The sequence below is a fragment of the Phyllobates terribilis genome, unplaced genomic scaffold (assembly GCF_046119375.1).
Source record: "Phyllobates terribilis strain yellow unplaced genomic scaffold, ASM4611937v1 Scaffold_7__3_contigs__length_470593459, whole genome shotgun sequence".
NCBI classification, from domain to species: domain Eukaryota; kingdom Metazoa; phylum Chordata; class Amphibia; order Anura; family Dendrobatidae; genus Phyllobates; species Phyllobates terribilis.
In genome coordinates, this window is record NW_027362767.1 from 415,643,143 (window position 1) to 415,665,017 (window position 21,875).

Genomic DNA, 21,875 nt, shown 5'->3' on the forward strand with positions numbered 1-21,875 from the left:
CCCAACTCATTGTAGATTGTAAGCTCTTACGAGCAGGGTTGTCCTTATTTTTACTATAATTATTGCATTAACTTTAACTATGTTACTTATGACTGTTGTATATGAACCTCTGAATTGTAAAGAGCTGCGGAATAAGTTGGCGCTATATAAAGATTATTATTTCTGTTTACATCCATAGGTCTAAAATAACTAGCTTAAAAAGTCAGAGGATTGTCAAGACTAGATACAACTGTAGCAAACCCTCAGCTGCAGAAAGTACAGCAGAACAAGCTACAACTTTGAAGAAGTCTATAGTTTCTTTTACGTCTATAGCTTAAAAAAAAAGGAGAGGAAGACGAAGGGGTAAAAAAAGAGGCGCCATTGTAGACAATAATATTATATATTATTTTTGTTCTATTTAGTTACAGAACAGTCCAATTGCTAATTCTGCTTATTTATCAGAAATAAAAGAAAAATCTAAAAGTAAAATAAACTGATGCATCATGATCTGTACAGTTTTTAACGATCAGTCCCCCATTTATATTCAGTCCTCGGACCCTCAGGAAACCACACATGGAGCCTTCCTTGGTTCTACAGGATTTATTACATACAATCCACCCTGCGTGACAACTCGCGCACAACACATGTGTTTTCTTCTCTAAAAAAAAGATAAAGTTCAGGAGCAGCATCAGGGCCAGTGAGAAGTTCCCGGGCAAGCGGAAAATAATTTACTACTAGACCATCCTCTGGAAACTGTTCATGGCTTCCTCCACCTTCTGGCATTCGGTTTCAAACTGCTTAATCTAAGGGAACATAAAATATGGAGATAGATTAGGCGTAACGCACACAGTGATGTCACAGCACAAGGATGTTATAGCAGGGGGAAGGCACACAGTGATGTCACCTCGCAGGGAGGGGGAAGGCATACAGTGATGTCACAGCACATGGATGTCATAGCAGGGGGAAGGCACACAGTGATGTCATAGCACAAGGATGTCATAGCAGGGGGAAGGCACACAGTGATGTCACAGCACATGGATGTCATAGCAGGGGGAAGGCACACAGTGATGTCACAGCACAAGGATGTCATAGCAGGGGGAAGGCACACAGTGATGTCACCTCGCAGGGAGGGGGAAGGCACACAGTGATGTCACAGCACATGGATGTCATAGCAGGGGGAAGGCACACAGTGATGTCATAGCACAAGGATGTCATAGCAGGGGGAAGGCACACAGTGATGTCACAGCGCAGGGAGGGAAAAGGCACACAGTGATGTCACAGCGCAGGGAGGGAAAAGGCACACAGTGATGTCACAGCGCAGGGAGGGAAAAGGCACACAGTGATGTCACAGCGCAGGGGTGTATGGGTAGTGCAGACGGCAGTTTAACACTAATACATCAACTAAGACGACAAGTACTACGCCCCCTGTAGGCAGAGCAGGGATCCGGTTTGCCCTCACCTTTTCAGAGTCCTGCTGTTGCACTGTAGCAGGGACCTTGCTGCTGTAATCTGCGCCTCCCACGCGCTCATGCAGCTTTTCCAGCTGTCGGCTCAGCTCGGTCCTCTTCACCTGCAGCTTCGCCATCTCTTTCTCCAGATCAATAAGTCCCTGCGGGTAAACGCTGCCCGTGAACACAAGCACTCAGGAAAGACAGCGGGGTGTATCGGATTAGTCTGCACCACAGACTGAAGACAACACAGGTCGCTCCAACTGCGGCCACCTTAAAACATATTGTTGGGGTATTTGTTATTACCTTGAGAACCATGAAAACAGTGGCCTTGTCGGAGGCGGTGTTGATGGCGCTCCCCTCTGGCGCTGGGTCCGCGGGCTCCAGAATGATCAAGGAGAGTGAGGAAGAGAGGACGGTGATATACGAGGTGTGAGCCGCAACCACAGATCTGGTTTCTGCGTCCTGACATTTCACGTAACCTGTCAAAGCACGAAAATATTCAAACAGTTGGGGAGACCGTCTCGTCTCTAACGATCTTGTGTATTGCCTTCGCCATCCTCAGTGAACGTGAAATAACCATTCGCAGTGACCCCAGAGAGGGGGGCGGGGCCCGCAGCGACCCGAGAGGGGGGCGGGGCCCGCAGCGACCCGAGAGGGGGGCGGGGCCCGCAGCGACCCGAGAGGGGGGCGGGGCCCGCAGCGACCCGAGAGGGGGGCGGGGCCCGCAGCGACCCGAGAGGGGGGCGGGGCCCGCAGCGACCCGAGAGGGGGGCGGGGCCCGCAGCGACCCGAGAGGGGGGCGGGGCCCGCAGCGACCCCAGAGAGGGGGGCGGGGCCCCGCAGCGACCCCAGAGAGGGGGGCGGGGCCTGCAGCGACCCCAGAGAAGGGGGGGGGGCCTGCAGCGACCCCAGAGAAGGGGGGGGGGCCTGCAGCGACCCCAGAGAAGGGGGGGGCCTGCAGCGACCCCAGAGAAGGGGGGGGCCTGCAGCGACCCCAGAGAGGGGGGGGGGCCCGCAGCGACCCCAGAGAGGGGGGGGGCCCGCAGCGACCCCAGAGAGGGGGGGGGGCCCGCAGCGACCCCAGAGAGGGGGGGGGGCCCGCAGCGACCCCAGAGAGGGGGGCGGGGCCTGCAGCGACCCCAGAGAGGGGGGGGGGGCCCGCAGCGACCCCAGAGAGGGGGGGGGGCCCGCAGCGACCCCAGAGAGGGGGGGGGGCCCGCAGCGACCCCAGAGAAGGGGGGGCCTGCAGCGACCCCAGGGAGAGGCTGCAGTTCTCATAGATTTACAAGTAATAGTCAGTAGCCTCCATAGCATTTATAGATCTACCTGATCAATGTTAGATAAAAGCACAGAGAACGTTATCTTTTTATGGCTATGAAGGGTTAATATGCAACCAACAATTCTGGTGATAACAATAGAGAACGGCCTCATATATCATAAGTTAGAGCAAAGTTCACACTCTGTGCAAGGGCATCTCTAGCTTCTTGACTTGCTATACATTTTAAGTGGATCTGTCACCAGATTTCATAATACAAGCTGTATACATGACTAAATAGATCTCTTTAACCTGATGGAGCAGATGTACTTACTATGAAAATACAAGTCAGAACAGCTAGTTAATCCCCCCCCATCCCTGAAATTAAAATGAGCAGGAAGAATATACAGCCAATAGGCCCGTCCATCAGCTGTATAGTGTATACAGCCTGTGTCGTGAAATCTGGTGACAGATCAAATTTAAGGCCCCGTCTTGAAGAGGTTTTTTTTTTTTTTTTATTATTATTATTTCTCAATCCACATTGCCATATGAGGGATTGTTTCTTGAGAGACAAGTAGTTTTTGAATGACACCATTCATTTTACCATAAAATGCACTGAAAAACCGGAAAAAAAAAATACTCAAACTGCCGTGGAATGATGGGGGACACAAAAATCCTACATTGCATTTTAGGTTTTGTTTGTATGACATTCAAAAAATATATATTAATATAATATATATTTATTAAAAATAGCTCCTGAAAACAAACACCTGGCACCTTGTGAAAATGCCACCCAGAAAATTACAATCATGGACGCCAAAGTATGAGTAAAAAGCAAGGTGCTAAAAAAATAATTTTTTTTTTATTATATACAGTTGAAACCAGAAGTTTCCATACACTATATAAAAAGACACATCGGCAGGTTTTTCTCAATATCTGACATGAAATCAGAATAAACCTTTCCCGTTTCAGGTCAATTAGGATTACCAGAATTTTTAAATATTTGGCAAATGCCGGAATAATGAGAGAGATAGTATGTTTTAAGGCATTTTTATTACTCACTGCAAAGTCAAAAGTTTACATACACTAAGATTACTATGCCTTTAAACAATTCTGGACTGCCCATATGATGAGGTCATGTGATTGGAAGCTTCTGATAGTTTTTTTGGCAACATCTGAGTTAATTAGAGACACACCTGTGAATGTATTTTAATGCACACCTGAAACACACTGCTTCTTTGTGTAGCATCATGGGAAAGTCTATATCTGAAAGAAATCAGCCAAGATATCAGGAAGAGAATTGTGGACTTTCACAAGTCTGGCTCATCCTTGGGTACAATTTCTAGATACCTGAAGGTGCCTCGTTCATCTGTACAAACAATTATACGCAAGTACAAACAAGATGGGAATGTGCAACCATCATACCGCTCAGGAAGGAGACGGGTTCTCTGTCCCAGAGATGAACGTGCTTTGGTACAACATGTGCATATCAACCCAAGGACAAAAGCAAAAAACCTTGTGAAGATGATGGCAGAAGCTGGTAAGATTGTGTCAATGTCCACAGTGAAACGAGTACTGTATCAACATGGGCTAAAAGGCCACTCTGCCAGGAAGAAGCCATTACTCCAAAAGAAACATAAAAAAGCCAAATTAATGTTTGCAAATGCACAGAGGAACAAAGACCTTAATTTCTGGAGACATGTCCTGTGGTCTGATGAAACTAAAATTGAACTTTTTGGGCATAATGACGATCGTTACATTTGGAGGAAGAAGGGAACAACTTGGAAGTCTAAGAACACCATCCCAACTGTGAAACACGAGGGTGGCAGCATCATTTTGTGGGGCTGTTTTGCTGCAGGAGGGACTGGTGCACTTCACAAAATAGATGGCATCATGACAAAATAAGATTATGTGGCAATACTGAAGCAACATCTCAAGACATCAGCCAGGAAGTTAAATCTTGGGCGGATATGGGTCTTCCGAATGGACAATGACCCGAAACATACCGCCAAAATGTTAACAAAGTGGCTTAAGTATAACAAAGTCAATGTTTTGGAGTGGCCATCACAAAGCCCTGATATCAATCCTACTGAAAATTTATGGGCAAAGCTGAAAAGGCTGCGAGCGCCGAGCAAGGTGACCTACAAACCTGGATCAGTTACACCAGTTTTGTCAGGAGGAATGGGCCCAAATTCCAACCAACTATTGTGAGAAGCTTGTGGAAGGATATCCCAAACGTTTTACCCAAGTCATTCAGTTTAAGGGCAAATACTAATGAAATGTATGTAGACTTTTGACTTTGCAGTAAGTAATAAAAATGCCTTAAAACATTCTCTCTCTCATTATTCCGGCATTTGCCAAATATTAAACATTATGGTAATCCTAACTGACCTAAAACGGGAAAGGTTGATTCTGATTTCATGTCAGATATTGAGAAAAACATGCAGATGTGTCTTTTTATATAGTGTATGTAAACTTCTGGTTTCAACTGCATATATCACAAGAGAAATTAAAAAAGAATAAAAATCATGTTTTGTCTTGAAGCCTGACACAAGCAGGGCTAGAGATGCACAATACTGCTAAAAATAAAAAAGGGTTAATCATTTGTTTATACCTAAACAAAAACCTTGTCAAAAGTCTCAGTATTTAGGTAGAAATTAAACCATTCCAGTAAATATTATTAAAGTTTGATTAATAAGGGAGGGTGATAACATGAAGAAAAGTTCCTGTATCTGCCCCTGGGCTGGCTGGGACCTGTACAGGCTGAATATGATAATTGAAGGTGATAACATGAAGAAAAGTTCTTGTTTTTTCCTGGGCTCACTGGTGGGTTATACAGGGGGTGGGGGGGTGAGAGCGACCGGTGGGGATCCTTCTTTCTTTAGTCACTGCCACCTTAGAGGACACCCAGAACCGAGAGGCTGGCCTTTTTATGCCCTTCCCTGACTTAGAATTAGTCCTGCGCCATGGACTTTAGTCCTTATACTCTATTCATGACAAGCATTTAAAGGGATTGTCAAGGACTAACATACTGATAACCTATCCATGGGAGAGGTCATCCATGTCAGATCAGAGGGGCCCGATACCCGGCACCTCCCTATGTTATCTGCTCCAGGGGTGGCCGATTCAATAACAGTGGATCGGTGGAGGTGCCGAGTGTTGGATCCCCACCAATCTGACAACTATGTTTTACACAATGAATAGATCATCAATATGTTAGTACCGGACAGCACTTTTAAGGAGTTATGGTATTCCACAAGTACTAGACAGTTAAAGTGGCAGCCCGGATGTTGTCGGAGAGGGCACAAATCAGGCATGTTGAATGTCAACATGCTCAATCATGTTCACCGGCAAGACAAACGTTATCAGAAGTTCGCAGCAGAAGCTTATGACCACATCCTATGGCAGTAAACAGGAACGTTATTAGGAAGTAGAAAATGTATATGTTACTTAAGATCCAGGCCCAACTTTTATCAACTTGTCTCTGGACCTCCAGGATGTACTCACAGTCAGCCTTGGTCTTGGTGAGATTATAATCAGCCCGCAAAGACCGGATAGATTTCACAATGAGCAAAGCCAGATCCATATTGCTGTCTATCTCTTCATCTCGCCAATGGAACTACAGAGGCAAAAACAATCAGGGTCAGAGTCATCCCAGAGTATTGAAACGTGACCGATTCTGTGTGCGTAAGGTGGTCCGGTCACAAACCCATCAATTCTAATTGACACTCCAATAAACTACTATTCTCAAGACCACCCAACCCTCTGTTCATCCAGACCATTGCATCCATAATATACATGTTGTAGAGTTATTATGTAGAAGGATACTGTACCACTCAATGAAAAAAAGCCTCAGATAAGGTATGAGACCACCATGAACGGTGCAAAGCGACCATCTCAGTTCTGCTACATCTGTGTGAAACCAATGCGCCAAAAATTTGTTTCTTTACCCTTCAAAAGTTACCATGCCGATAGGTCCACCCGCGGAGAGCACCCGCAGGTCCATCCGCGGAGAGCACCCGCAGGTCCATCCTCGGAGACCACGTTTCTAAAATACACTCCTTAACATTGAAATTGCAACACCAAGAAGGAAAAGTCATGGAATGATGGAAATCACAGGATGGAGATGTTACTGACCTGCATTCGATGGAAAAATGGAAGCAACATTTTCAAAACATCTCCAATTATTCAGCTTCCAGTACGAGCGCCACGCAGAAATCCCGGAACTTACGGCCTCGGCTGCCATCAATGAGGTTATTAATGGTCGTCTGAGGAATGTTCACAGTAGCACGCGCAACATGCGACTACAGTACATTATGCCACCCCACACCATAATCCTGGCAGGAGGACCAGTGCGATGATCCTTTAATTGCCCACGTGGTCTCCAGACCAATCTCCGGCTATCACAGTGTCCAAGGCAAAAGCGGAACTCATCGCTGAAGAGGAAGGACCTCCATTGCCATCTTGCTCTGTACCATGAAGCCTTCGATAGCGGTGGCGTGAGGTGAATGAAGAGGTAATTTCTCCAAAGAGTGCCAGGAGCCGTTTTTTAACACAACCACCTCAGGCTGCAAGTCGCTCGTGCTACTGTGAGATGCCGGTGTGGCCTAAACCTGCTCCCACAGCTGCAGCGTCTCCGGACTTGTCTCCCATTGAGCACACCGGGGACGTAATTGGTCGGGGATCACAAAGGAGCTGCCAGCAGCGGATCTTGACGATTTGCCCAAATGCAGAACCTTTCTCGGATGACCATTAATAACCTCAGAGATAGCAGCCGAAGCTGGAAGTGTCGGGATTTCAGCACTTGGCTCTCAGACTCCAGACGAAATAAAAATCAAATGTTTTGAAAATATTGGCTCCATTTTTCCTGCCCATCAATCCTGTTATTTCCATAATTCCACGACTTTTCCTTCTTGGTGTTGAAATTTCCCTGTGTACTACCCATCCCGCCCTCAGGCTCTTCATCCCCGTTTTCATCACATACAGAAAACTCGAACTTGAAGGGGTTGTCCATTATTAGAAAAAGGCAAGGCTGTTGTTTTCTATCATAGGCAGCGCCATATCCATCCACAGGTTGTGCGCGGTATTACAGCTCAGCCCTAATGGCTGCAATAGAGCTGAGCTGCAATACCAAACACAGCCAATAGGCACCCTGTGGCGCTATTTCAGGCATGTTTTTCTCATCCAGTATAACTATCATGTAACTATATTGGTGGTCACCTCAGCAGCATCAGGATAAGGAGTGACAGATATACTGGGGAACGTCTCGGACGAACGACGGGGGAGTCTCTGATAAAGCTCTTCTGTGAGGAACGGCATGATGGGCGAGAGGAGTCGGAGGCCGGCGTCCAGACACGTGTACAGCGTGTTCCTCGCTACCGCTATAGCGTATTCATCCGTGCCAGAGAACAATGGCTTCAAGCACTCCTGAAGAAGGAGACATGAAGGGTGATGAGAAGAGGTAGAGAGGCAAAGATGGAGAATGCATGCCAATGTATGTGGCCTTACCAGGTAGACGTCGCATAGTTCATACAACCAGAAGTTGTACACGGCGGTGGTGATCCCTGGGAAGTCGTAATTCTGGAAGCTGATGCTGCAAAGATCCACCGCTAAACTGAGACGACTCAGGATCCAAAGATCGGCCAGACTCTCCTGTCCTGAGGGCTGAGACACAAGAGGACACTGATCAGCACGCCGATCACTGGAGAATAAGCCAGGCATGTCAAGAATACGCCTCGATTGTGTCATCAGCTCCCAGCGATTCTGTTACCTACATACAGGCTGGTTAAAACCAACAGTTTTACCAGTGGACTGGTTTCTGCATATTGCCTGCGACACACTGCAGGCTGCTGCACAGGAAGGAGTATGCAGCCTCGCACTGCATGGGAGTCACTGATCAGGGCCTTACCCACACCCACCCCTATAATGGGGCTGCATGGTGTTAAATATATAGAATATGACCAACATTGCTAGATCCAGTGCAACCTTGGAAAACTGCTCACCAGTGAAGACGGAGGAGGGATGTAATTATCTCCCAGGCCTCGCATGGCGAACTTGGTTGCATTCCAAAGCTTGTTGCAGAAATGACGGTAACCGAGGATCCTGTTCACATCCAGGTTAATATCTCGGCCTGAAAGAAAATATTCTATTAAATAGAAACGACCGACGCAGCCAACACTAGGGGGAGCTCCCTGTATACAGAGATACATGATAATATCCTGTCTGCAGCCACCACTAGGGGGAGCTCCCTGTATACAGAGATACATAATAATATCCTGTCTGCAGCCACCACTAGGGGGAGCTCCCTGTATACAGAGATACATAATATCCTGTCTGCAGCCACCACTAGGGGGAGCTCCCTGTATACAGAGATACATGATAATATCCTGTCTGCAGTCACCACTAGGGGGAGCTCCCTGTATACAGAGATACATGATAATATCCTGTCTGCAACCACCACTAGGGGGAGCTCCCTGTATACAGAGATACATGATAATATCCTGTCTGCAGCCACCACTAGGGGGAGCTCCCTGTATACAGAGATACATGATAATATCCTGTCTGCAGCCACCACTAGGGGGAGCTCCCTGTATACAGAGATACATGATAATATCCTGTCTGCAGCCACCACTAGGGGGAGCTCCCTGTATACGGATTATCCATTGAACTCCCTAACCGCACAGTATGCAGAGAACTCCAGTAAGGCACTCAGGTCTGATGTTGATGCTATTTATCTGCAGATTAGGGTTTCTGGACATCACTGGTTCCCTGTAATTCTACAGCTACAGGTGCATCTCACTAAATTAGAATATCATCAAAAAGTTGATTTATTTCAGTTCTTCAATACAAAAAGTGCAGCTCATATATTATATAGAGTCATTACACACAGAGTGATCTATTTCAAGCATTTATTTCTGTTAATGCTGATGATTATGGCTTACAGCCAATGAAAACACAAAAGTCATTATCTCAGTAAATTAGAATACTTTATAACAACAGCTTGAAAAATGATTTTAAAATCTGAAATGTCCTACTGAAATGTCTGTTCAGTAAATGCCCTCAATACTTGGTCGGGGCTCCTTTTGCGTCAATTACTGCATCAATGCGGCAATGTGGCATGGAGGGATCAGCCTGTGGCCCTGCTAAGGTGTTATGGAAGCCCAGGTGGCTTTGATAGCAGCCTTCAGCTCGTCTGCATTGTTGGGTCTGGGGTCTCTCATCTTCCTCTTGACAATACCCCATAGATTCTTTATAATAGATTCTCTATGGGGTTAAGGTCAGGTGAGTTTGCTGCCAATCAAGCACAGTGATACTGTTGTGTGTAAACCAGGTATTGGTACTTTTGGCAGTGTGGACAGGGGCCAAGTCCTGCTGGTGAATGACATTTCCATCTGCAGAAAGCTTGTCGGCACAGGGAAGCATGAAGTGCTGTAAAATGTCCTGGTAGACGGCTGCACTGACTTTGGTCTTGATAAAACACAGTGGACCTACACCAGCAGATGACATGGCTCCCCAAACCATCACTGATTGTGGAGACTTCACACTAGACCTCCAGCAGCTTGGATTGTGGCCTCTCCACTCTTCCTCCAGACTCTGGGACCTTGTGGAGTGTGTCAATGACTGCCTTCTGGACATCTGTCAAGTCAGCAGTCTTCTCCATGATTGTAGAGCCTACTGAAACAGACTAAGGGACCTTTTTAAAAGTTTAGGAAGCCTTTGCAGGTGTTTTTTGTTAATTTTTTACATTTACTGAGATAATGACTTTTGTGTTTTTATTGGCTATAAGCCATAATCATCAACATTAACAGAAATAAACACTTGAAATAGATCACTCTGTATGTAATGACTCTATATAATAGATCACTCTGTATGTAATGACTCTATATAATAGATCACTCTGTGTGTAATGACGCTATATAATATAGGAGTTTCACTTTTTGTATTGAAGAACTGAAATAAATTAACTTTTTGATGATATTCTAATTTTGTGAGATGCACTTGTATATAGGGGATTAGGAGCTCCGTTTCTGAATAAAGGTAAATTAGGAATTTTGCCATCAATGAAATTAAGAGCAACATAATAAAAGGTGGTGATTCTATTCCAAGACCGGCCCATTTTAACACATTTCACTTGTTTGTTTTTTCATAAACGCAGCATCATTTTGGTCTTTTTTCCCCCTTATAAATGAGGTCTAATTTTATACTTTTATTCAATTTTTGTGGATATCGAGGGGAAAATTTAAAGAAAAAAAAAATTAAAAGAGGAAAAATGTCATTTGTCACATTTTTCATTTTACAGCCACAAAGCACCACCGGAATACAATTCACGGTGAATTCTCGCCTCCTTTATCTACCAATTATTTTTATTTAACGGACATGTGTATTTTTTTTTTTTTACAAGGGGAGATTAAAAATAGAAATTCAGACTAAAAGTGGATTTTTTTAAATGTTTTTCTTTAATTTTTCGTTTTCATTTACTTTAAACATTGTGTCCCCCCCATAAGGACATAAAAAAGACATTTGGGGAGCATTCAATACAATTTTTGTTATTGCTGATTTTCCTTGTAACTGGGAAAAATTAGCCCCAGTTACAGGGCAAATTCAGCCTCCAGTCTGCACCTCTGAGCTGATCCGAGTCCGCTAGCACCCAGCAGCCCCGCTCCATCCTGCCAATCAAATGATCACTAGGCTCGGAGGAGAAGCGTTGTCGGCTCTGCCCAGTCTATATTCACAGTGTTTGTTCTGTACTGTGCATAGAGCGATCAGGAAGACAGAGCAGGTAATAAACCGTCTCTGCCTGCTCAATGGGAAGTCTGCCCGGCTGACAGTCGGCTCCTCGCTCTTGTAGCTGCTGACGTTCTAAAACATCTTTGCACAGTCACCAGACTGACGATTTAAGACGTTAAGTGGTCCGCATGCAATTAAGGTTAACCATACGATTTTAACTCTACACTTACCCTGACTGGTATATGCGCACAAAGCAAATCTCAGAGCATCTGTCCCACACTCAGGGATCCCCATGGGGTAATCCGATTTCTGAGAATTAAAAAAAAAAAAAACATTTTTTCTTCAAAAACACTATATGTGCACAGTGTTTAGTCCATCGTACATTATATTCAAGTCCTTCTATAGAAACCAATGCAACGTATAGTGGGTGGATGGGACACAGCTCACCTGTCCTTCCTTGGCCCTTTCCAGCTCGGCAGGATCAAGGTTACTGTCAAGTAGTTGCGTATGCAGACCCTGGGGTGAGCAGACAAAGTGTTAATGAGACAGACAGTAACAGGGTCTACACCTTCCGGTCCACGTGATCCCCTTACCTGTAGGGTGATGCCTTTGATCACATCCAGAGGGTCAATGACGTTACCCAAGGATTTACTCATCTTACGGCCATGGGCATCGCGCACAATAGCATGGAGGTAAACCTGAGAGGACAAGAAGATGGAGACTGTCACTTTATAAACTGTCCGTTTTGTAGTCAGAGCTGCATTCACAATTCTGTATGCTTCAGAGCTGAACTCCCTGAATCATAGGTTTATAAGTAGATTAATTTTATAGCTTAGTATACGAGAAATACTATGGTGTCAGTAGGGCACCCACCTCTTTGAAGGGAAGCTTTCCTGTTAGGGTAAGACCAAGCATCACCATTCGGGCCACCCAGAAGAACAAGATGTCATGCCCGGTCTCCAGGAGTGTGCCAGGATAGAAAACCTTTAAGTCCTCCGTCTGAGGGATATAAATAAGTTATGTGTTACCCAGTACTGTGAGGAAGCAAACAATAAATAGGACGTCACGTATGTGCAGCAGTGTATGGATGGGAAACCTGGACGATAAAGAAACAAGAGAGAAGAAGAATCAACGCCATAGAAATGTGGAGCTGGAGAAGGATGTTATCAATACCATGGATGGCAAGAAGAACAAACAAATCAAGCCAGACATGTCACTGGAAGCAATGATGACCGAGCCACAACATGGACACATCTCATAGAAAGAGAGGAATCACCGGAGAAGGACATCATGGTCAGAAGAAAAGAAGGAACAAGGCGAAGAGGAAGACCAGCAACCTGATGGCTTTATACTATCAAGATAACAGCTGAGAAGACCATGGTGGCCCTATCTACACTAGTGGCCAAAACTGAGGCAACACCCTCAAGATTTATGAATTTTTAGCATTTTGCCAATACAAATCCAAATTTCATGAATGTTTTTGATTTCACAGTAAAGTTTTTAAGTAGAAATAAAATCTCATATAGAAACACAAATTAGGAAATTTGCTAATTTGTCAACAAACTGGACACTATTGTCACTCAGATGACTGTGGGAGAAAAGCCATTTCTTTGTCCTATTTTCATATCTAACACTACAATGTTAATACTCAGTTGGATAGCCCTTGGCCTTGATATCTGCCTGGCATCTTCTTGGCATGCTATCTACCAGTTTGTGTAAATCAGATGGTGTGATGAGATGAAACCATGATTTGATGATGACTGCAATGAGTTCCTGCTTGTGTGAAGCCCGCTGTTTTGACACCGCTCTTTTGAGCCGAGCCCAGAGATTCTCAATAGGATTGAGATCTGGGCTGTTTCCTGGCCAATTCAATAGCTGGACATTTTTGTCCTTGAACCAAGAGAGACATTTTTTAGCTGTATGACATGGGGCTCCATCTTGCTGAAAAATAAACTGTGTCCCTTCACCAAATACATCACGTGCCGCAGGAATGAGTTTAGGCTGAAGGACTTCCTTGATGGACTTTTCAACATTAACTGTTCCTTCAATTACCTGAAGTTTACCAACTCTATCTCTGGACACGGAGCCCCCTACCATAACACTCGGAGGATGCTTCATGGTGGGTACTGTACACTCTGCCAAGGTCGTCGAACGTAGCGGACACCGTCGCTGCCAAAGGTGGATATGAGTGTCTCCTCGCTCCATAAAACATTTCTCCATTGTTCAATGGCCCATTTAGACTGTTCTTTGGCCGCTGCAGATGTTTCTGATGCTGTGAGGCAATCAAAAATGGCTTTTCACGTGGTATTCAGGCTCTTAACCCCACGTTTACCAGTCGTCGTCGAACCGTCCGATCGGACACTGTATATCCAGCGTTGACAAGCTCCTTGTTGGTGTCAACAGCAGTTGATTTCCTGTTATTTAGGGCGATTCTAACAATTCTTCTATCAGTCTGAGGAGTTGTAGCCTTCTTCCTTCCTCTACCTGGTTTATTCTTTATCGAACCAGTCTCTTGAAACCACTTACACTTTGAGCACGCCGGCCGGTGAGATCCCTTTTCCAATTTCCCGGTAACTGTACCCTTCTTCTCTTAAAGTAAAAGCTTTGGCTTTCTTCTTAGGTGACCACTCCTGTCTAATACGGCTGGCACAATATCGGTCTTAAATCCCACCCAGGTCACTATAAACATAGAATACATATCGCAGAAGAGGGCACGTCTTCAAGTATGGCAGTGAAAACTTTCATTAAATATTGGTGAAAAACTGCAGGTGTTGCCTCAGTTTTGGCCACTAGTGTAAACTGCACAAGATCCATCTTCCTACAGAGCGAGATGAAGGCCATTAAATAAATGTGCTACCAGTTACAGACAGCTAGTACACTGATTGCTGTTAGATGACCCAATTTTATGGGAATGTGACATCAGAAAATGACCTATTGCTCAAATAAAAAAATCTTTGTGTATTTATTGTATTTCTTTATCATTAACTATAAAAAAAAAAAAAAAAAAAAAAAACAAACACTGAAATCTTGCAATTTCCACAGACTCATATTTCCTTTTCTGTACAGATGACTTTTCAACAGACTCATTATCACAGACAGGATAAAAATGACTGATAACACAGAATCCACCATTAGGTAATGTCACAGCTCACCTGCTCCTCCTGTATAATGTCTGATAACACCTCTATATACAGTAGATAACACAGGATCCACCATTCACAATAGGTGATGTCCCAGCTCACCTCCTCCTCCTGTATAATGACTGATAACACCTCTATATACAGTAGATAACAAAGGATCCACCATTCACAATAGATATCACAACTCACCTCCTCCTGTACAATGACTGATAACACCTCTATATACATTAGATAACACAGGATCCACCATTCACAATAGATGATGTCACAGCTCACCTCCTCCTCAATAACCTTTGCCCAGATCACGCTTCTATACAAAATAATAGGGTCTGAAACAGGCTATTGCTTCGAATATCCATGTGAAGAACTGATCAGTACTACTACCCAGCAGCCTTACAGTACAGACAGCGGACCCTCTTCCCCCACTGCTCAGAATGTTCCTAAATAACGAGAATCCCCCTGTAAATACCGAGCTGCGGTCTTTATAGCGCCTTACCTCATTGGGCCAGCCAAAGATGGAGAATGGGAACAGTCCAGAGGAAAACCAGGTGTCGAGTACGTCTTCATCTGCAGCAAAAATATACAGGAGAGTAGAAGAGGAAAGGGGACGACATTTCGTGAGCGCCCCTTTGTAAAGCGTTAGTGACCCCGTAGAAGTCAGTTTCTGTGCAGACTTACCCTGCTTTAGTGACACCTTTGCGGGAGCGACATTGAACTGTTTGGCGGCTTTGGCTCTCACCTCCTCCTCTGATCGGCCGCTGATCCAGTATTTGCCATCCGTATCCTGCAGAGACGAGTAGTCGGGTCAATATGTGAAAGATGCCAAGACTACACAGACGGCCACAGATTAACCCCCTCCATACAGCTGCTCAAAGCATAACGCAGCCGTCTTGCCCAGCTCACCTCCCCGGGTGGCACAGACGGGTCATTAATAGTCACAAAGTAAGCCGGGATGCGATGACCCCACCAGAGCTGCCGGGAAATGCACCAATCTCTGCAAAAAAAAGAAACATAATAATAATAATAATAATTCAACACCAGGAGGAGAAAATGGAGACGAAAGGGGGGTGCAATGGTACATGGAGCTGGGGTCAATGAGAAGACGAGGATGTGTTACTACTAATGATATATAGTATAATATATATATATATATATATATACACACACACACACATTATATCCCCTTCGGATGACAACTGCATGCAATATATATATATATATATATATATATATATATATATATATATATATATATATATATATATATAGCAAAACTACTACCCCTAAAAGTTGTCAATATCAGTATACACACAGGGGTCACAACCATCAGCCACACGATACGACACCCACCTGATATTATCCATCCAACTAAACCAAGTCTTATTGTGGAACTCAGGTTTGATTGACAGGTGTCCGTCACGGACGGCATCGGCCGCTTTCTTGCCCATCTCGTCACACTGCACGTACCACTGAGGCTTTAGAAGGGGCTCCACAATATCCTTTGAGCGACTAGACAAAAAAAAATAAACTTTCAGGGTTGGATGCCAAATGACTAATGAAACCCAAACGGACAGCACTGTTGAGTGGTCACTGATCATATGATGTCCCCTACTGGAGGAGGAAACAGAGACCGGTAGGAGACACAGGCAGCAGTACTGAGAAGCAGCAGAGGTCAAGTAGGCAAGTATAATATATATATATATATATATATATATATATATATATTTATTATATACAGTACAGACCAAAAGTTTGGATACACCTTCTCATTTAAAGATTTTTCTGTATTTTCTTGACTATGGAAATTATACATTCACACTGAAGGCATCATAACTATGAATTAGCACATGTGGAATTATATACTTAACAAAAAAGTGTGAAACGACTGAAAATATGTCTTATATTCTAGGTTCTTCAAAGTAGCCACCTTTTGCTTTGATGACTGCTTTGCACACTCTTGGCATTCTCTTGATGAGCTTCAAGAGGTAGTCACCGGAAATGGTCTTCCAACAATCTTGAAGGAGTTCCCAGAGATGCTTAGCACTTGTTGGCCCTTTTGCCTTCACTCTGCGGTCCAGCTCACCCTAAACCATCTCGATTTGGTTCAGGTCATCTGGCGTAGCACCCCATCACTCTCCCTCTTGGTCAAATAGTCCTTACACAGCCTGGAGGTGTGTTTGGGGTCATTGTCCTGTTGAAAAATAAATGATGGTCCAACTAAACGCAAACCGGATGGAATAGCATGCCGCTGCAAGATGCTGTGGTAGCCATGCTGGTTCAGTATGCCTTCAATTTTGAATAAATCCCCAACAGTGTCACCAGCAAAGCACCCCCACACCATCACACCTCCTCCTCCATGCTTCACGGTGGGAACCAGGCATGTAGAGTCCATCCGTTCACCTTTTCTGCGTCGCACAAAGACACGGTGGTTGGAACCAAAGATCTCAAATTTGGACTCATCAGACCAAAGCACAGATTTCCACTGGTCTAATGTCCATTCCTTGTGTTCTTTAGCCCAAACAAGTCTCTTCTGCTTGTTGCCTGTCCTTAGCAGTGGTTTCCCAGCAGCTATTTTACCATGAAGGCCTGCTGCACAAAGTCTCCTCTTAACAGTTGTTGAAGAGATGTGTCTGCTGCTAGAACTCTGTGTGGCATTGACCTGGTCTCTAATCGGAGCTGCTGTTAACCTGCGATTTCTGAGGCTGGTGACATCGGATAATCTTATCCTTAGAAGCAGAGGTGACTCTTGGTCTTCCTTTCCTGGGGCGGTCCTCATGTGAGCCAGTTTCTTTGTAGCGCTTGATGGTTTTTGCAACTGCACTTGGGGACACTTTCAAAGTTTTCCCAATTTTTCGCACTGACTGACCTTCATTTCTTAAAGTAATGATGGCCACTTGTTTTTCTTTACTTAGAATTTGTATTATAGCAAGAAAAAAGCAGCTAACAGTCTATTCAGTAGGACTATCAGCTGTGTCTCCATCAGACTTCTGCACAACACAACTGATGGTCCCAACCCCATTTATAAGTCATGAAATCCCACTTGTTAAACCTGACAGGGCACACCTGTGAAGTGAAAACCATTTCCGGTGACTACCTCTTGAAGCTCATCAAGAGAATGCCAAGAGTGTGCAAAGCAGTCATCAAAGCAAAAGGTGGCTACTTTGAAGAACCTAGAGTAGAAGACATATTTTCAGTTGTTTCACACTTTTTTGTTAAGTATATAATTCCACATGTGTTAATTCATAGTTTTGATGCCTTCAGTGTGAATGTACAATTTTCATAGTTATGAAAATACAGAAAAATCTTTAAATGAGAAGGTGTGTCCAAACTTTTGGTCTGTACTGTATGTATATATATATATATATATATATATATATATATATATATATATATATATATATATATATATATATATATATATATATATATATTTTGTTTATATATTTGGACCCCATGGTCCAAACCCTTAAGACCATAGTTGGCTGAACCCTCCATTTATCTTTTGTGAATTCTTCCCCCCAAAATGATGTCCAGGAAGAGAATGATTGGCACATTGATCCCCATGTTCTCAGAGGTGTCTTCCTTAGCATTGACAACACATCCACGATCAGCTGAAGAGAAAAAGTTTCTGACCAAATGAGCACAGATAACTTTAAAAAGGGTCATTACCTGCAGATAGGGACCACCATAGGATTGTCCTTTATCTCCTTGAATAATCCTTTATCTTTCAGTGCTTGCAAGACGGCTTTCCTGGCCTCAAAACGTTTCATTCCCTAATATAGGAAGAAAAATTTTACAATGATGAACTCAGGAAAAAAAAAAAAAAAAAAAAAAACAACACATTTTTCAAGAAAAAAAGCCAAATCTGTTCAACTCTCACCAAGAATGGCTCAGGCACGTTCACCAGCAGCCCATTGTCATCCATGATGTTAATAAACCCCAGGGAGTGTCTCATCCCCACCTCGTAATCGGTCTGGTCGTGAGCAGGGGTGATCTTCACAGCGCCTGAAATGGAGGAAGAGAGAGGGAAGACGATGAGGAGACAAAGGCGGCTTCATGATGGAAGCATCCTGTGTAGTTTCCAACCTACCGGTCCCGAAGCTCATGTCCACAAACTCATCGTACACAATGGGCAGGAGACGAGAGGAGAAAGGGTGGACCACAAACTTCCCCCGCAAGTGCTGGAATCAGAAAAGGGATGAAAGTCAAAATCCACAACCAGAATGTACAGAAAGTAATGAGGAACCACTGGTTTACCTGGTAGCGCTGATCCTGAGGATGCACAGCCACTGCCGTGTCCCCCAGCATGGTCTCAACACGAGTTGTGGCCACCACAACCTCCTCGCCTAGAAGAAGGTCCATAACAGAAAGGAGTCAGCAAAAGGATAATTAAAGAAAGCAGGAGTCATAAAGACACAAAATCTCACCTGTATCTTGTACTTTGTAAGCGAAGGAGACCAACACCCCAAATTCCACGCCCTCCTTGTACCCGGGCACCGGCAGCACCGTGCGCGTCGTCAGCTCCCTCTTGTCCACCTGCAATGCAGAATCCAGGGATGTCAATCATGTGAGTAAAGCGGAGGCTAGAGGGAGACTTCCGGCCGCCGACCCCAATACAAATACCGACCCAGGCCAATCAGACATTGATGACCTATCCTTAGGATAGGTCATCAATGAAAAAGTAGTGGACAATATCTTTAAATTTCCTCCATGCCTGCTTGTCCATCCAATCCTCACCTCTATATCAGATATGGCAGAATTGAGGGTACACGACCAGTTGACAAGTCGTTTGCTGCGATAGATGACCCCTGATTCATGCAGGCGAATGAACGCCTCCTGGACGGCTTGTGATAGTTTCTGCATTAAGGCAAGAAGAAAATTTAGTGAACGGTGGAAGGAAAAATAGACTCAGCTGATAACTAAAGCAGCGTGATGGCTTCTTACTGGTTCCATAGTGAAGACCGCTCGGTCCCAGTCCAGCGAGCTGCCGAGAATCCTCAACTGGTGATAGATGCGGTCGCCCTTCCTGAAAGGAGCAACATGGAAAACGATGAGAAGCCCGAGACATATACAAGGAGGGGGATACAGAGACGGTTAATCGTGAGACTCACTCTCCCTTCCACTTCCAGACCTCCTCTACGAACCGCTCTCTGCCCAGGTCGTGTCGGGTCTTCTGATGTTCCCTCCAGAGCTTCTTCTCCACCACCACCTGGGTGGCGATCCCAGCGTGGTCACAGCCCGGATTCCATAAGGTCAGCTCGCCGCGCATGCGATGCCTTAGGGGAAAAGTAATGGGCGTTAGATTATAAAAGGATGTGCTGGTAACAACATGCCAATGGTATGGGGGGGTGGGAGGGGATGTCAATGGAGGTAGGAAAAACAAACAAGCAAGCAATCATCCCCATACAATTTGCAAAGGAGCCTCTCCCTAGATGTGACGTACATCATATGCCTTGGCTCCCGTACACGCCGGGGGCCCAGGAGCGGAGGAGGCCGGCCCCGCACACGCCGGGGGCCCAGGAGCGAAGGAGGCCGGCCCCGCACACGCCGGGGGCCCAGGAGCGAAGGAGGCCGGCCCCGCACACGCCGGGGGCCCAGGAGCGGAGGAGGCCGGCCCCGCACACGCCGGGGGCCCAGGAGCGAGGAGCCCGGCCCCGTACAGAGCACCTGTTCCTGTATATACAATTATCACGTGCCTCCAACATCAGCGACCTGTGTATGCACTGCGCTATCCCATTGCTTCCATCTTGGTACTCCGATGAAACTTTCTATAGATAGGCTATGTAGCAGGGCTTCATAGGGGATCATTACTTAAGTATTGCCATGTATAGTGGAAGGGACCAAATGATTGTAGGTTTAAAGTCCTCAAAGAGGGGGATTTAAGAAAAAAAAAAAGTTTGCGAATACTAGTCAAAAATAAATAAATCAAAATGGAAAAAAAATCTCCCACTTTCTTTCCAATCTCAAATTTTAGAAATTAAAAAAAAAAAAAAAAATTACCAAGTCCAACCCATGAAAATCTAAAACTAATTAACCAATAAGGTAAAAAAAATTAAAATGCCACAGTTGCGTTGTTTGCCACAACTCCTCCCAAAAAATACAAACAAACAATCTCATATAGATCCATCAGTGGAAAGATTTAAAAAAAAAAAAGTTACATTTTACAAAAGTTCTGAAGTTTTCTTAAGCAGTAAAATATAAAAAAACTATACAATTGGTATTGCTGTAATCGTACTGACTTTGAGAATCATGTTACTGGCTAATTTTGATCACACAATTATTGCCGAAAAACAATGGCTGAATTGTGGGGGAGGGGGTTCACAATTTCATGGTATTTGGAAAGAGGAAAAACAAAAACAGGAAAAAAAAAAAAAGTTCTCCGACATGAAGGGGTCTAGTTACATCGTCGATCAGCGCTCGCTGTGACCCGAATAGTCCCACTGTCTGGTATCTGTAGATTCAGTCTTTGCTGGTGGACAGGTACTCACCAGCGGGTCAGGCTGTCCTGGATGGCGTTGGTCAGGGCATGTCCAAGATGCAGGGATCCAGTCACATTTGGCGGGGGGATGCACATCATAAACATGCCCCTGGGGTTGGGCTCTGAGATGCTCTCTCTCTGTAACACAAGAATTGAGACGTCGATCCAACAAAGAAAGGAAAAAATGACGACTGGGCTTTATGACAGTCCACCAACCCAACATGGACCAGGTGGCACTCACCCCGTACTCAGGCTTGAAGAATCCTTCCTTCTCCCACCAGGCGTACCAAGCCGCCTCCACATACTGGGGACTGTAGGAATCCGGCATAGCACCAGAGATGTCCTTCTTCTCCCCCGGAGTGGTGGGAATATCGTAAGAGATCACACCGAGCTCCTTCTTGTCTTTCTTCTCCACTTTTGGTTTCTTCTGTGGTTGAGAAGAGGCAACGGTAAAGAACAAAAGCGGCGGACGGCATACAATCCGGAGATGTGCGGCCTCCTCACCTCGCTCTGCTGGCCTTTCAGCTTGTCCTGCTTCTGCTGGAAGCGCTCCAGCTTCTCTTTCTTCTTGGACTCTTTCTTCAGTTGGGCAGCGGTCTTAGGAGGACCGTTCACTTCGGGAGGGTTCGACGTGACGACTGGAGAGGTCACATCAATCTTGGCATCTGGGGCAAGAAGATTATATTGTGTGACCCATCTTATGTGTAATATCCACTTATAATATCAGATCTGCCCGACTGGGATTATTGTTAAAGGGGGTCATTTCCGCAGCAGTCAATAAGTGGGACCCCCACCTGTGAGACATGAATAGCATGTCCTGTAGAAATGCCTTAAATGGATCTTTA

At 44.9% G+C, this 21,875-nt stretch overlaps 1 protein-coding gene across 3 annotated transcripts in view; it reads right to left on the reverse strand.

The window, feature by feature from the left end:
• Window positions 1-564: 564 nt before the first annotated feature.
• VARS1 (valyl-tRNA synthetase 1) overlaps window positions 565-21,875 on the reverse strand; it is a 38,682-nt gene continuing 17,371 nt past the window's right edge. For all 3 annotated transcript variants that reach the window (XM_073641749.1, XM_073641750.1, XM_073641751.1), the window contains exons 5-30: window positions 21,535-21,695; window positions 21,272-21,457; window positions 21,041-21,168; window positions 19,664-19,828; window positions 19,497-19,578; window positions 19,290-19,409; window positions 18,980-19,088; window positions 18,810-18,898; window positions 18,643-18,733; window positions 18,433-18,557; window positions 18,222-18,325; window positions 15,903-16,061; window positions 15,456-15,546; window positions 15,231-15,336; window positions 15,049-15,119; window positions 12,286-12,411; window positions 12,006-12,110; window positions 11,860-11,928; window positions 11,643-11,721; window positions 8,688-8,815; window positions 8,194-8,349; window positions 7,906-8,112; window positions 6,193-6,304; window positions 1,734-1,909; window positions 1,439-1,588; window positions 565-782 (exon numbers count right to left, since the gene is read on the reverse strand). In XM_073641749.1, the coding sequence (XP_073497850.1) occupies window positions 714-782; window positions 1,439-1,588; window positions 1,734-1,909; window positions 6,193-6,304; window positions 7,906-8,112; window positions 8,194-8,349; window positions 8,688-8,815; window positions 11,643-11,721; window positions 11,860-11,928; window positions 12,006-12,110; window positions 12,286-12,411; window positions 15,049-15,119; window positions 15,231-15,336; window positions 15,456-15,546; window positions 15,903-16,061; window positions 18,222-18,325; window positions 18,433-18,557; window positions 18,643-18,733; window positions 18,810-18,898; window positions 18,980-19,088; window positions 19,290-19,409; window positions 19,497-19,578; window positions 19,664-19,828; window positions 21,041-21,168; window positions 21,272-21,457; window positions 21,535-21,695 (3,164 nt within the window). In that variant the 3' untranslated portion in view covers window positions 565-713. The remainder of the gene's footprint in view (window positions 783-1,438; window positions 1,589-1,733; window positions 1,910-6,192; window positions 6,305-7,905; window positions 8,113-8,193; window positions 8,350-8,687; window positions 8,816-11,642; window positions 11,722-11,859; window positions 11,929-12,005; window positions 12,111-12,285; window positions 12,412-15,048; window positions 15,120-15,230; window positions 15,337-15,455; window positions 15,547-15,902; window positions 16,062-18,221; window positions 18,326-18,432; window positions 18,558-18,642; window positions 18,734-18,809; window positions 18,899-18,979; window positions 19,089-19,289; window positions 19,410-19,496; window positions 19,579-19,663; window positions 19,829-21,040; window positions 21,169-21,271; window positions 21,458-21,534; window positions 21,696-21,875) is intronic.